The sequence below is a fragment of the Clupea harengus genome, chromosome 17 (genome assembly GCF_900700415.2).
Source record: "Clupea harengus chromosome 17, Ch_v2.0.2, whole genome shotgun sequence".
Classification (NCBI taxonomy): Eukaryota; Metazoa; Chordata; class Actinopteri; order Clupeiformes; family Clupeidae; genus Clupea; species Clupea harengus.
Window position 1 is genome coordinate 882,143 of NC_045168.1, and position 15,677 is coordinate 897,819.

The 15,677-nt window shown below is 43.0% G+C and overlaps 2 protein-coding genes across 2 annotated transcripts; one reads left to right on the forward strand and one right to left on the reverse strand.

Moving 5' to 3' along the window:
* The first annotated feature begins 1,119 nt into the window (after nt 1-1,119).
* Nucleotides 1,120-8,574, forward strand: nub1 (negative regulator of ubiquitin-like proteins 1). Its single transcript, XM_012816293.3, has 14 exons — nt 1,120-1,569; nt 1,679-1,846; nt 1,939-2,000; nt 2,095-2,159; nt 2,624-2,791; nt 2,913-3,001; nt 3,365-3,471; nt 3,761-3,947; nt 4,179-4,286; nt 4,550-4,702; nt 5,711-5,857; nt 6,335-6,424; nt 6,853-7,057; nt 7,882-8,574. Exons 1-14 carry the CDS (start codon nt 1,456-1,458, stop codon nt 8,034-8,036), a joined length of 1,818 nt encoding a protein of 605 aa, XP_012671747.1. The 5' UTR covers nt 1,120-1,455; the 3' UTR covers nt 8,037-8,574.
* Nucleotides 8,575-8,844: 270 nt separating this feature from the next.
* On the reverse strand, nt 8,845-11,964 carry crygn2 (crystallin, gamma N2). The gene is made up of 4 exons (XM_031584029.1): nt 11,909-11,964; nt 10,536-10,784; nt 10,115-10,260; nt 8,845-9,110 (listed from the first exon to the last, which is right to left on the reverse strand). Exons 1-4 carry the CDS (start codon nt 11,927-11,929, stop codon nt 8,975-8,977), a joined length of 552 nt encoding a protein of 183 aa, XP_031439889.1. The 5' UTR covers nt 11,930-11,964; the 3' UTR covers nt 8,845-8,974.
* Nucleotides 11,965-15,677: the final 3,713 nt, after the last annotated feature.

A 15,677-nucleotide genomic window follows, 5' to 3' on the forward strand; every position in this document is an offset into this window, starting at 1 on the left:
AATTTCCCTATATTTAAAGTTTCTTTGGCAACACACAAACTGGCCTTCAGTATAACTTGTTTTGTCTGAGATTACAATAAATGGATTACTTTACCATAATTGCGACTGTCAAGAAGAACTTTGAATTTATTTTATCCAGTTCTTATCTGTGCTGATTGCTTTTGTCAAATAGACATTTGTCCTTATATATGAAGGTTTAATGAAATTCTGATTTTTCTTAATAACTTAAAATTATATTGTGTAACTGACGTTACAAAATATCACTGACGGTACAAGTGACTTTTCCACACGAGCTCTAAACTGACGTTTGGAATAAATTACTCATAATCTCTAGTAAGATAATTGTGGAAAACCATCATGATTGAAGGCTAAGCAATACAATTCATTTATGTTTTTTTGTGACATACATACATGTGGACTAGACTTTTTTCCCCAGTATTTGCATGAATACCTCTCTCTCTATAGCTTTCATAAATACAATATATATCATATTTAGAACTCTTCTGCCAACCAAACCAGAACTCTTTTCACCAAGACAACAAAAAAAAACATGGACATTGAGGCCTGAAAATGGAATTCGCACAATTGGCCTGCAGCATGTAGGGTTGCTGATAGGATTGTCATGCATAGTGTGATGTTTGAATGGTGAGCCCTGGGAGGTTATAGTCTCTAAGCAGCAAAACAAACATGGTCAGTCTAATCAACTCATGTAGGCCTAGGAGCTAATTTACAAATAGGAGGAGGATACTCCACACACCACTTCCTCAGATATAGTAAAACTCCAGTAAAACCAGCAGTTCAGCTCTATTTTCCTCACATCAAATAGACCTACAAATTCCGATAATTCACTTAGTCTAAGTTACTTGCCCACATATTCAATCTGTTGATGTCAAACGATACTTCAATTATGATTCGTGTTCCACACATTGTAAATAAGTTAAGGGATCTACCTTCACAAAACATGACTTATTTTCAGATGTCCACCACCGACTTACCGGTATATGCTTTAATGTGACTTTATATGAGTTCAACCCATTGCAGTAGGTGGCGCCACACTGAAAGACAGCCGTCGATTCTCCAGCAGCTGCGAGCCAAAGGCAAGTTGGGAAGTTGCTGCGTCATACCGGAAATGTATAAAAAAATAACAAAGCAAAACAACAACAACAACCCCATGTGATCGCTATAGTGTGCACCTGCCAGCTTGGAAGACCATCCATGCTGCTTCTTGAGGCAATAGTGGTCCCATGGAAAGTATCCGTCTGTAGCTGGAGTCCAGTATGATTGCTATCAGTGTTTTCGGCAGTTGTCAGTGAGGGAGGGAGACTGATTTGCAAGCTTACGTTAGTTAGCTTGTGAGCTTGTTAGCTTTGTGTCTGCCAAGCAAGGAAGTGTCTGGGAATCCCCCCCTGTCCCTTACTTTCGATTTAGAAATCTAGCCATCTTCCTAACTCTGTAATGGCTGAACACAATATTCAATCCAAGTTAGTAACTCAGTTGAAAAATGATAAAATTCAACTCTGGAACCCACCTTACACAACTGACAATGGGGTCGGACAAGACCAAATGCATGTAAGTAGCCAGGTTTTCTACTCTTAACATCAACATGAAATTGAAGTGATTCGGGTACACGACGAAAGTAACCATTGCTGTCATTTCATTCTTTTAATTAAATTATTAGGAGCTTGCTGAAAAATACGCGGCTCTGGTCGGCCTCCCTTTGCTAGATGTGGAAGTAGCTTTGGAAAACATAAGATCTCAAGCTGTCCACAAAGGATCTGGCAATAAGTTGTTCAGGGAGAAATGTGTCGCTACATTGGAACTCGTCCTCCCCAAAGCTATGAGAAAGGTAGCAAGCTACAGGCATATGTTATTTTATACTTGGCACGTGTGCATGAACCCTTTTCCTTTTTCTTACAAGTGTCATCAAAATGTTTTTAGGATGAAAAGAAGAATTATATGGAAACAAGATTGGATGTCACTGCTCAAGACATAATACAAAGGTAATTGATGAGGTAACAGAATTAAGATGGCAGTATTGATTGAGGCCTCAATTGTGTTTTCTAATGTATTTGCATACTCTGTTTTATTAACAAGAATAACAGAGGACTTTGGTATGAAGTACATGAAACTCATTTTGAATGGGAAGACCTTGATACCTGGTAAGTTTTTTTTTCTCTCTCATGCAACAAAAACAGTAACGATATTCTTGAATAATTGGCTTTAAGATGTCAAGACTCATAGTTCTACTCTTCAAAAAAAATATCATATTAAGCCTGCTGTTTCTGTACCTTTTTTTAATCTTAAAAAAAAAATGACATTTTCTCATGAATAGCTGGTAGCATTACTTTATGATGTTAGCATTTCTTAGAAATCAGCGTGACTGTAAAATAAGCATCTAATTATGTTGCATTTAAACATTTAGAGTCATAGAGCCAGTGCAATTGTATTTCACCTGTGCTGGTCATAAGCCAACTTAACATTACTTGCACCAGACAGTTTTATGAGCCAGAGCCTTTTATGTACAACTAAAACCCCATTGCCTGAATACAGTTGTCTTGTTTGACGAGTTTGGAATGAGGTTTTGTCACCATCACGCCTGGCCTGATTGTCCTCTGCCTTGCAGGCAAGAGGCTGGATGAACAGAACGTGAAGAACAACAGTAAGCTGATGGTGCTGAAGGTCAGTGAGCCAGACACCAAGAGAGTCATGGTAGAGGAGGAGGAGAAGAAACGCTCCCAGGAGGAGTGCATGCAGCGGACACAGAAGGGCTTCCAGATCCTCTCAGAGAGAGGCAAGCCCTAAACACAAACCCACCACACCGGCCACGGATCAAGAAGGAAAATGATTGACAAATGTGGCAGCTATATGCTTTACTGTAACATTAATTCATTAAGCCCTGTTTCCTTATATAGATGGGAGTGAGGACCCTACGACCACCCCATTTTTGGAGATTGCTGATCAGAAAGGAAACCCACTTGTAATTCCTCCTAGTGAGAAAAAGGTGAAACGATAAATATGCATATTTTTGACAGCATTTAATAAGGAGATATCAAAAGTCATTTGTAAGACTTTTGCCAATTCTTTGTTTTAAAATCTTATTAAAGGAGTAGTGCACTTCTCGTTCTCGCAATTCTCCCGAGTGTTTGTACGCAGTGCTGGCTCTGTAAAAGTGAAGCAAACAAAGTGTCTGGGATCGAGTCATACACTATTCCAGCCATTCAAAATGATGCTTCAGGAACATGGAAGAGAGGGGTGTAATTTGATTGGCTGCTGAGCTTAAATATAAACAATCTTTCACCAGAATTGTGGACTAAACCTTTAAGTGCACTGAGCTGTGGTTCATTGTCTGGTTGGCCTTTGACAGGCTCTGATCCTCGCCATGGGCATTCATGAGAGGGGCCGAACACTGATGAAGCGCAGGCAGCATGAGGCTGCACTCTGCTACCTGCTACAGGCTGACACAGAGTTCAGGTGAGAGCCCATTCTCGTGCTGTGAAATGAGATGAGAGGTTGGGGGAAGGGTACAGGTCAAAATCTAAAAAAGGGTGTTTTATCTGTTTTATCCAGTACCATCATATAAAAGTGAAAACTTGTCAAAGGAATCCATGAGTTGTGTATATTTTCCTGTGGTGCAGTACTTGGTGGTGCATGTAGCATGGTACATGGTATAGTGCTTCCCCTATTTGAACATGTTCTTTGCCAATACGCTGCCTATGTACTGTAGTAATCGTTCCATGCCCATATTATGGATTTCCTCTAGTAAGTGTGGCTCGACGCTGCTGAGCACGGTGGACAACTATGCAGTGCTGCAGCTGGACATCTTGTGGTGCTACCGTGCGCTAGAGGCCCTCACCTGCCTGGAGGACAGCAAGCTTAGGCTGCAGCGTGCAGAGGACTGCTTCCTCAAGTGCTACGGTGAGCGGCACCAGAGACTGCTGCAGATCAAGGTACTTCCTCTTCAGCCCTGCAACACATACCATGTCCTACTTTTCCTCATGAACACAGCGCATCCAGTGATCTGGGATGTCATGAGAATACTCTGGACGTCTGCATTGGTCCGCATGATTGTCTCTTAAGGGAATAAAACTGGAGGGTTGTCCTTTGGTTTTATTTTTGGGAGATTTTTTGGTGCATTGTGGGCAATTTATTTATTTATTAATTTATTTTTGCTCCTTCAGGGTAGCTCAGGAGGCGAAGAAGTGCTGTTCCTGAGGTTGCATCTTCTACAGAGTCTGCTGGCTTATGTGGAAGGCAACGACAGGCTAGCTAGAGAGAGGCTAAGCAAGGTATTAACCCCAAAGCCATATGTATTCTGTCTCATGAGCTACATTCCCAATGCGGCTTAGTGGGTCAAGCAGGGCACTAATGATGACACGGACACGGGTTTGAGTCTCAGGATTCCCAACCAACCGTTTTACATAGTAATGTCCAGATTTTGGAAATATTGGACACATTCAGCATATGGCTGTGTAAATGAGTAACGTCATGCTTGGTGCTGGTGTGTATTCCTGCATGCTGACGATCTTATGCATGCCTGTGTCTCTCCCAGGTAGAGGAGCAGTATGGGCGCCTGCGTCTGGACACAGGTAAGCTGGACCTGCTAATGAGCATGGGCTTCACTGACCAGGAGGCCCGTCTGGGCCTGAGGGCCTGTCATGGAGATCTGGACACAGCGGCTGCTCACATCAGCCAGAGGAGACGGGTACTTGTACTTGTGCTATTGTCCAAAAACGTCTGTTTTTGTCTCCTGTACCCTACTGCTTGCTGTCTTCAGTAGTATACTAGTCCTGCAGGCTAGTATCGTTATCTCCTCTGTTGTACTGCTCTAGGTCCTCAGTAGTGTACTAGTCCTGCAGACTAGTATTGTTATCTCCTGTAGCACACTGCTCTGTAGCACACTGTTCTGTAGCGCACTAGCTGTAGTACACTGCTCTGTAGCACACTGTTCTGTAGCGCACTAGCTGTAGTACACTGCTCTTGTAGCGCACTAGCTGTAATACACTGCTCTTGTAGCGCACTAGCTGTAGCACACTGCTCTGTAGCACACTGTTCTGTAGCGCACTAGCTGTAGTACACTGCTCTTGTAGCGCACTAGCTGTAGCACACTGTTCTGTAGCGCACTAGCTGTAGTACACTGCTCTGTAGCGCACTAGCTGTAGTACACTGTTCTGTAGCGCACTAGCTGTAGCACACTGCTCTGTAGCGCACTAGCTGTAGTACACTGCTCTGTAGCACACAGTTCTGTAGCGCACTAGCTGTAGCACACTGCTCTTGTAGCGCACTAGCTGTAGCACACTGCTCTTGTAGCGCACTAGCTGTAGCACACTAGTTGTATCACACCGCTTTAGCACGCTAGCTGTAGCGCCTAGCTTCTACCTACTCTACTTCCCAGCTAGAAGAATGGCAGTCCTGCAGTCTAATACTTAATTTTTCTTCTGTTGAGTGCTGACCTACTCCCTCTTCAATATACTGCAGGACTCTTGCTTTCGAGTACTGTTGTAATGTCATTTAATATACTAGACCTCAGCTCTTTAGGTCCATTCTATTTTGGTTGTGAACTAGTTTTACTGCATGTACTGAATCATTGACACACAATGCAATGCATTTTGACCACAGGTATCAATATATTAGTTTTAATCTGTGCACAAGTGTAAGATTTCTCCCTCATCTTGATGATCCTAACCTTAATACCTGTGGGTGCACCCAACAGGATAAGGAGGAGTTGAGAAAGAGGGAGCGAGACAAGAGGAAGAGCCGACAGGCGGCCATCAACACCCTGGGGGAGCTGGGCTTTGCCAAGAGGGACGCGTCTCGAGCACTACACCAGGCCAGCGGGGACGTGGACAAAGCTTACGGGGTGAGTGCTAAGCTGGGTGGACACTTAGAACATACTCACACACACACACTTGTTTCATTCTTAGGCTCTGGCTGTGTGACAGCTGGAGCTGAATACTGTAGGATGGGCTTACGGGAAGGGCTGATCCAACAGTTGTAAAGGGGCATCATTAAATCTGGATGACATGATGGAATTTCAGGTTATCAAGGCAACACCTATTGTTCAAAGCAACTTTCACTGAAAGGCCGCATTTAATAGTTTTTCTTTTTGTATGTTCACTTAGAATTTAACTCAACTTGAGAAATTGGTTGAAATTTCACCTTATTTATGGAAAAGTAGTCTGTAAAGCATATGGTAGAAAAGTACACACGATTAGACACTGGTTCATTCATAAATTGAGCTTGCAGAAGCATGTTGCATGTTTATTTATATCCATTTTTTATTTAGGCTTTATTGTACCAATAGGTTGATTGATGCCTTACTGGCTCTTTCTTTCAGATCCTCCTTGATGCGTCCCAAGTGATGGATACGGCCAGCAGCTCCACAGCGAGTCCCTCTGAGCCTGACAAGCAGACCAAGGTGGATCAGGTACTAGACGTCCATCAGCTGACCGAATGCAGACAGATCGCCTGCTCATAATGTGTTCATTCTCCACACAGATCGCCTGCTCATAATGTGTTCATTCATTTTACCGTGTTGCCATTTACTAAGACACTAAATAGAAACTTTAGCCAAACCTCATCCTAAATTGGTCTGTGTGTGTGTGTGTGTGTGTTTCTGTGTGCTCCTACCTCGCTCCTTTGTGTTGCTAAATGCAAATCGGGCGATGACATTATCTGAAAATCAGCAACCAGCCATGCGAAACAGTGTCTGGGCTGTGTGTGTTTATTTAAGCCACAGACTCCACTACTGGTGGTTCCTTTAAACAGTGGTCTCTATCTCTCTCTGTGTGTGTGTGTGTGTGTGTGTGTGTGTGTGATCTAAAAGCCTGACCCCTGCTCCTCTCCCCGGTGTAGCTGGCGTACCTGGGCTTTGATCAGGAGGTAGTGGAGGCGGCGCTGAGGCTGACGGACTGGGAAGTGACCTACGCAACACAGCTGCTGCTGGACAACCAGGGCATCCTGCCCCCCGAGCTGCTCTCACCCTCCACATCCTCCCCCTCGGAGGAGCCCAGCACATCCTCCCCCTCGGAGGAGCCCAGCACATCCTCAGAGTCCACAGGTGGAGGAGGCGCACACACACACACACACACACACACACACACACACACACACACTTATAGCTCTGGCATTCGCACACACACAGGCACAGACATACACATCAGTGTTTACAGGTGAGGTCAACACGCAGACACACATATACAGCACAATACATCAGATACACACAGTGATTGACACAGACAGACACAGACACACACACACACACACACAGACAGACACACAGACAGACACACAGACAGACACACACACACTGATTGACACAGACACACACACACACACACACACACACACACACACAGACAGACACACACACACACAGACACACACACACACTGATTGACACACACACACACACACAGATACACACACAGACTCACCCCAGTGTTTGTAGGTGAGGGGAACAAACACACACAAGCATTGTTCACTCAGCTCAGACTAGCTATGCAGCTATACAGTTCCTATGCAACAGGATAACGCAAAAGACAAGAGTCAAACCGTTATGTGTGCATCCAAGGTGTTTAGATCTTACATTTCTAACCAACCTTGGTATACATCTGAGATTTCACTTGTGTGAAGATGCAAGTTAACATTTTGAAGATCATCAACAATCCATAGAATGATGTGCCTTCGGGACCACTATAAATGTATTACTTGAGCTTTTCTACAGAAACCATATACAGCAGCTGTAGCTATCATTTTGCCTGTTTCTCTTTTTCAAAGTCTTCTACCGGTAGTTGTTATGGGTATTGTTGGTAATGCTGCTGTTGTTGTTTATTTATGTTGTTGTTTGTGTGTGTGTTGTTGCAATTGTTGTTTTTCCTGAAGGCACAGCAAGTCTGGACGCTGACCTGGTGAATGAGGTTCTGGAAGACATTCCTCAGCACGAGGAAGACTACCTGGACATGACGCTGGACGAGGAGAGTGAGGTCATCGCCCAACTGAGGTCATTCCTGGAGAGGAGCAACACCACGTCTGGCTAAAGGGGGGGTCATCCATTTTCAAAAGCACTTTCTGGCATATCTAAATATTTATGGGCTAAGCACAGTAGGAGACTTAGGCCTTAAATACTCAAAAGGTTCCTCGAAGGAATTGGGATTTGATTACTTATATGGTACAGATTCAGGGCTTTAAGAGTAGGGATTTGTTTTGCTGATATTTTTTTGCCATAATTTAAGAAAACAAATCAATGCAGTATTAATGAAACTGCCATATATGAAGACTTGTCTTGAAGTCTTGAACGTTTACTTTTAAGCCATGAAACTGGCAATAAGTAGATTTCAAGTTACAGTTTATATATGTTGCATCTTTCAAAGATTATTATTCATTTGAATTTAAAAGACTTTGGCATTTGATTTGGTAAAAGAAGTCATGTTGTTTTGCAGACATTTTTGTTCGTGCGGATTGGTAATTGTTGTCAGTTCATTTAATTCATGATGCCAGAATTTCAGGTTTTAGTGGTTCATGTAGTAATTGTGTTCATATTACATGCAATAAACCCCTGCTTTGGTTCATTTTAAATCATTTCTCTTATGCTCTATTCATCAAACAGTAATTGAAGATCCTTTTTAATGATCAATATCTGAATAGTTTGATATAATATTTAGATCAAATGTAATCCTTTAGGACATCAGGAAATAGACCCTACACAGAAAGTGTGAATAATTTTGTTTCAGAATTTAGACTCCAGTTATCACCCTTTCGTTATTGTCTTAGGCATGTGAGGCTTTGAGACGTAATTTGAGTCGACAGACACCGCAACCCTAGTGTGTGACAAAATACAGTTTTTGGTCATGGTTTAGCTTGGTTTTATTTTACATTTCTTTAAGGAAGAGAGAATGCAGGGTGGGGAGCAAAGACAGAGTTCGTGGTGGAGGGTTCAGGGATGGCGGGGGTGTCGTTGAGGCGCTCGGGATGGGGCTTAGAAGTAGTTGACGACTCTGCGGATGGACTGGATGTTGGGGTTCTGGGCCTGCCACTCGTTGTGGCTGCAGTAGTTGCCTCTCTCCACGATGTACATGCGACCACGGAAGTTGGGCTCTTCGTACATCACCCAGCTGTTGGGAAACACAAATGCACACACACACACACAGGCACAGATTGGGCTCAAAAACTTCAAAGTATTTTTACATGAGGAGTGCAATGCACCTGTTACCAAGGCTTTTGCAGCAATGCCTAATATAATAATATTTTCTAACACGATCCAATGCGAGATCTGATTTACTGTAAATGGCTTTGCCTGAACTGGTAACTGGTTCTTCACAGCATTAAATGGAGATAGATGCTCTATGGTAAGCTATGGTAATTAATTAATGATAATTAATGAATGAATAGGCCCACCTAATGCCATTTGAGGCTCTTTGTCTCAGAGAAATATATCATGTAAGGGCATATCCATGTCAGTCCACTGTCGCTAGCCTTATTTATAACAAGCCTTCCAGATGATTTACAGTAATGTACTGAGGCATTTTCAATTCTGACCGTAAATAAGCTATGATAATTAATCAGAGTAACTATACAAGGACAGTAATTAATAATTTGTTGGTGATTCATGTTACTGCTCTTTACATTTTATGTCTAATTGAACCTTGGTAATTGTTATTAATTGGCAGCATATGTTTTTCACCCATGAGCAATCATTTGTCCTCATCTGATGTTAAAATAGCTGTAGTACTACAATGTGTAACCAGACAAGCCTGCTGCATCCTTGATGAAGACTTATTTGGATTATTTCCAACAAGCCAGCAGTGGTCAGCGTTCTGCTTGTCTTCTGCTCCCTACAAACCTCCCTTGGCCAATGATATATTTGACCAGGCAAAGATCCTCTCATTCATTGTCTCACCCAGAGCACAGAATCAACACAAGTCACTACAGCATGTGTAGCATCAGCCCCAAAGTATACAGAAATACTCTTATACTTCTCACAGTTGTTTTGGCCAAACAGTGGGAATGTTTGAACAGAACAGGAGTGATAACTAAAGCTACCCTGCTGACATTTGGTAATGACTTGTTGAATGAGGGTTAGAGGGGATGTTAGGATTTGGCTGGAGATCAAACTTACGCTCCGTCACCGTAGACCCTGATGGAGTTGATGCAGGTCTTGGTGAAGCCGCGGCTCTGCAGGAAGGGGCAGTCATCGCACAGCTCAACGCACTGGCCGGAGTAGTTGCAACCCTCGAACAGCTCAATTCTGTAGTGCTCACCGTGCTGCAGGGGCGGACAGGGAGAAGGGGTGGGAAGGATGAGTGAAGTGAAGAGAGGTGAGAAGAGAAGACTATGGGAACCATACAAAAGGCCAACATGATACAAAAACCTAGCCAAGTTCATTCTCAAAGAGAAAACTCAGATTGGATTCAATGTCCAATCTATTGTCAGATCTAGACACAACAATTGAGGAGGCAAAGGACAACACAAGTGAAGGGGGCCAGGATTCCCATGTGCTGGTTCCACATGTGTGCGCACCCCCATGTCAGACTACTCACCATCCTGATTGGCTTACAGGAGCCCATGTGGTCGTTGTGGGAGTTCCAGCGCTGGAACTCGGGGTACTCGCCACGCTCCAGGATGTACTGCTGGCCCTTGAAGTCGGGGTGATCATAGCAGATCCAGGCCCCACTCTCCACGCGGATGGAGTTGACGCGGTTCATGAAGCCACGGTCCTGGAAGTTATCACAGTCGCCGAACACCTCCAGCTTCCTCCCGGTGAAGCATTTCCCCTCGTAAAACACGATCTAAAGGCACAAGTGTAGGGAACACACAGACATGACCGTACAGAAGATGTGGGGGGTAGGGAGGGGTGTGTGGGGTGGTCATACACACGTTCACACACACACACACACATACACACACACATGCAAACCCCGAGGGGGGGGGGGGGGGTGATGGAGAGGGAGGTTGGAGGAGAAGGGGTGGGGGAGGAGAGATGTTAGAGTCAGTGTCAGGTGTAAGGCTATGAGCTGCATATGAATGGAGTTGTCTATGGTTGCAGTGGTGTGACATGCATTTCAATGCAGAGACTGAGAAATGGCAGAGAAAAACAGAAGAAAAAACTATTGACTATTGACTATTGACTTGACTATTGACTATTGACTTTTTCCACAGCTCACTTAATTGTCTTTTGTCAAAAGGAAAGAACAATAATTCTTTCAATAGAAAGGCACAATGGAAAATACTATTACAGCTCAGTCCTTTATGACCTCTTCTTTGACAGGAAAGAGCAATCCTTTGTGTTGGCTTTGGCTTTTAGGTTGCAAAGTTACAATTTTGTCCATTTAATTGATTAGGAAATCCAATCAAATCCATAGCTATGAGATTGGTCCGGACTGCGTCCACTGATTTGCGAAGTGTGAAATTGAAAAGCCAGGCCTCCAGATTACTAGTGCTGTGGAGAGACCATAAGCGTTACAGTGAGAGAACTCGCACGCCCTCTACGCTACAGCCTCTCTGTGCCGTCTACTACTACTGCTGCTACTACGGCATCCAGCTTACGCCCACTACCTCCTCTGCCACAACCAGTGCCAAACCAGAACCATCTCCCTCCCTGCCAAAACCAGAACCAACTGTTTAAAAGATTCACACAAAAATATGCCTGAGAATAAGAAGACACAGGATTTCCATGTTTCTCCACTGTCTCACTGGCCTGTGACTTTGACACCTTGGCAATCAGCAATTGGATAATTCGCCCAGAACATGGCTGTCAGAATCTTTTCAATAAAACTAATCATAGACTCAAAAGCTTCCGAACTTCAATGCATATCCTGCCCTGTAGAGATGGGCTCAGATGGCTCTCTCCATCCCAGCTCTACTCGTTGTTGGAAGGCAATGTACCTTTGGTCAGGTCGGCCCAGGTGCTTACCTTTCCAGAATACTGCGACATTTTCACTGGATGTTGTCCAACCTGACCCACAAGATAGAAAGTGTGACTGTAAAAAAGTTGGACACCCCAATTTATATGGCCTGGCTCGTGTGCGGGGCTATCGCGAGGTTTACCTGACAATGGCCGCACAATGAGGGGGGCTTAGGGCTTTTGCTAGCTTGACATTTTCTCTTCACACTTGGCAATGCTGATTCTGGGCTTTGGCTGTAGGGGAAAATGTGGCGACACAATGGATTTTGCTTGAGCAGGGCTTTGTGGGACTGTTTCGCATAGGCTACGGTTCTCTCATGTTGAATGCATAGGACAGGCAACCTAGTTGCAGAGAGAGAGAGAGAGAGAGAGAGAGAGAGAGAGAGAGAGAGAGAGAGAGAGAGATATAGACAGAGACAGGGAGAGAGAGAGCGAGAGAGAGAGAGAGAAGAGAGGGGAAGGGAGAGTGAGGGAGTGAGAGGAGTAGGTTGTAATGTGTTACTGACTTTGTTACCATAGCAACCAGGTGTTGTGAATGGTACCGGAAAGAAGAGAGCTTTAATTATCGTGTCCTTTCTCCACTTTGCCATGACCTGCCTTTGTTCGTAAGTGCCTTTTCCCCACCGAACTTTATGTCAATTGGAGTGTTTACCACCATAGAGGATTAAGAGATATCTGAGGGAATGTCCATTGTTTTCTGTCCTCACATGTATGTGTCAGTAAATGCCAAGTCACTTCAGGGCTTGAGGGGGTGGGGGCGGGGAGGGGGGATACTGTGCCCAGTTTGAAGAGGGTCTTTGTGAAATTTAATTTTGTTGATGTTGGTTGGTGGAGAAGAATTGTTAACTTGTTATTCTTTTGAAAGTGGCATAATAAACTGGACATTATGTGTCCAGAGGTACAATATACTTATACAATATACAATTTGATTTTATTTTATTTCATGTATGCACACTTTATACATAAGATAAACCTATCCCAATATCTTGTACCATGAGGTACTTCTACACAGGATTAAGTTAATTGAATTAATTTGCCATGAATTAAGGAAATCTAATAGAAAGTTAGGCCAGTTTTAAACAATTTGAACTCTGATATGTTAGTAACGGTTTTGTGACAACCACATTGTAGTACTTTGTACAAACTGCCCAAAATAATAAATCCCGTGACAATAGTATGATAAAGTGACATACCAGCCAATGTGATGTATTTTTACTTATTTGAACTTTATCTCTGTTCTAATCTTTGCGATATGCAATGTGAAAGCTCCCCATGTCCGTGTGTTTATACATATATATATATAATATATATATATATATATACATGTATGTATTTTTTTTAAGAAGGTAAACCTCTATGTCACGATATACATAAACCTTGGTAATGAGTCCTGAACTAGGAAGGAACTTGTGTGTTTTCAAAGTATTGAAGTATTAAGGTATTGTAAAAAATGTGTCATGTTTGATTGTACTCTTGTCAATACCCAGATGACCTAAAGAAAAAGAAAATAATAATACAAAAGACATACCAGCACAAACAGTATGCACTATGCATCATTTACAAAAACAAAGCCAAAGTATACCCTGATAAACAATACATTCTTTAAAGAACACTCTACACTTTGTTTGTTTTTTTGAGCTGTAAACTAAATGATATGACTACTCTGCTGAAACACATCAATGTCGGTGTTAATATTGACAAAATTACCAGTTACAGTGGGGAAAATAAGTATTTGAATCCCTGCCGATTTCGCAAGTTTGGCCACTTGCAAAGAAATGTGTGATCTATAATTGTAATGGTAGGTGTATTTTAACAGTGAGAAATAGGATATCAACAAACAAATCCAGAAAACTGCATTTTATAACATTTATGACTTTATTTGTATTTGATGCAGAAAATAAGTATTTGAACCCCCAAGCAAACAGCAAGAATTCTGGCTCCTAATGACCAGTTATGTGCCCAAGAAGCACACAGATTAGTCCTCATTAGGCCTAACAAGGTACACCTGATCTCTAATGGTGACGTGTATAAAAGAAACCTGTCCAAAGAATCATACTTCACACCTTCAACCTCACCACCATGGGCAAGACCAAAGAGTTGACCAAGGATGTCAGAGATAAGATTGTAGACCTGCACAAGGCTGGAATGGGTTACAAAACCATCGGGAAGCAGCTTGGTGAAAAACAGACAACTGTTGGTGCGATTATTCGTAAATGGAAGCAACACCAAACAACTGTCAATCGCTCTAGGTCTGGGGCTCCATGCAAGATATCCCCTCGTGCGGTATCGGTGATCATCCAAAAGGTGCAGAATAACCCCAGAACTACACAGGGGGAGCTTGTGAATGATCTCAAGGCAGCTGGGACCACAGTCACCAAGAAAACCATTGGCAACACACTACGCCGTAATGGTTTGAAGAACTGCAGTACTCGCAAGGTCCCCCTGCTCAAGGAAGCACATGTACAGGGCCGTCTGAAGTTTGCCAATGAACACTTAAATGATTCTAAGGAGGATTGGGAGACAGGTTGTGGTCAGATGAGACCAAAGTCAAGCTCTTTGGCATCAACTCGACTTGCCGCGTTTGGAGGAGGAAGAATGCTGAATATGACCCCAAGAACACCATCCCCACCGTCAAGCATGGAGGTGGAAACATTATGCTTTGGGGCTGTTTCTCTGCCAAGGGTACAGGACGACTCCACTGCATCGAGGGGACTATGGATGGGGCCATGTAACGTGGAATATTGGGCTTGAACCTCATTCCCTCATTCCCTCCCATTGAAAACGCAACCTTAAGGATTTGGAGAGGATCTGCAAAGAGGAGTGGACCAAAATCCCTCCTGAGCTGTGTGTAAACCTGGTGACCAACTACAAGAAAAGTCTGACGTCTGTGCTTGCCAACAAGGGTTATTCCACCAAGTACTAAGTCATGTTTTGCTAGGGGTTCAAATACCTATTTTCTGCATCAAATGCAAATTAAGTCATAAATGTTATAAAATGCAGTTTTCTGGATTTTTTTGTTGATATTCTGTTTCTCACTGTTAAAATACACCTACTATTACAATTATAGATCACACATTTCTTTGCAAGTGGCCAAACTTGCGAAATCGGCAGGGGTTCAAATACTTATTTTCCCCACTGTATATAAAAATCTGAATTTTATTGATTGAAAATGCCTCAACACGCCATCTACTGTTTACAATCAGCCTGAAAGTCTATGCATATCATGACCCAGAGATGTACCAAACAAATGCCTCTACACATTTGTCTCTAGGTCATGATATGCATAGACTTTCAGTCTTGTGAACATTCAGCCCCTCCCTGCCCGTTGCCCACCCTTTAGCATATTTCAAAACTATGCAGTGGGTGGAGTAAGGATCAAAGCTGTGGTTATAGTTACACTTTAGGGCTTTGAAACCGAGCTCAAAAATGTTAAGTAAGTGCCACTGACACGTCGCTGTTACCGACATCTCACTCCCTCATCTTTTCAGCTTTCCACACACAGCCAGCACTTAATGGACTCTTCGCTCACACAGATAGGTGAAGTGCTTGCTGCAGCAAAACATACCAATTTTACTCATTAACCAAACCTGTACGTCCGATTCAGAAGGCATTTGATACTTTATTCAAAGATATTCACTCTATAGACATTTTGGATTCCCCTCACTCTATAGGAGAATCTGCTAAATTCCCGACCCGCATTACACTATGGCATCAAATTTCTCCCCTTGACAGCAGAAGCGCTCGATCGATCCAGAGCGCATCCATTAAGTAATGATAA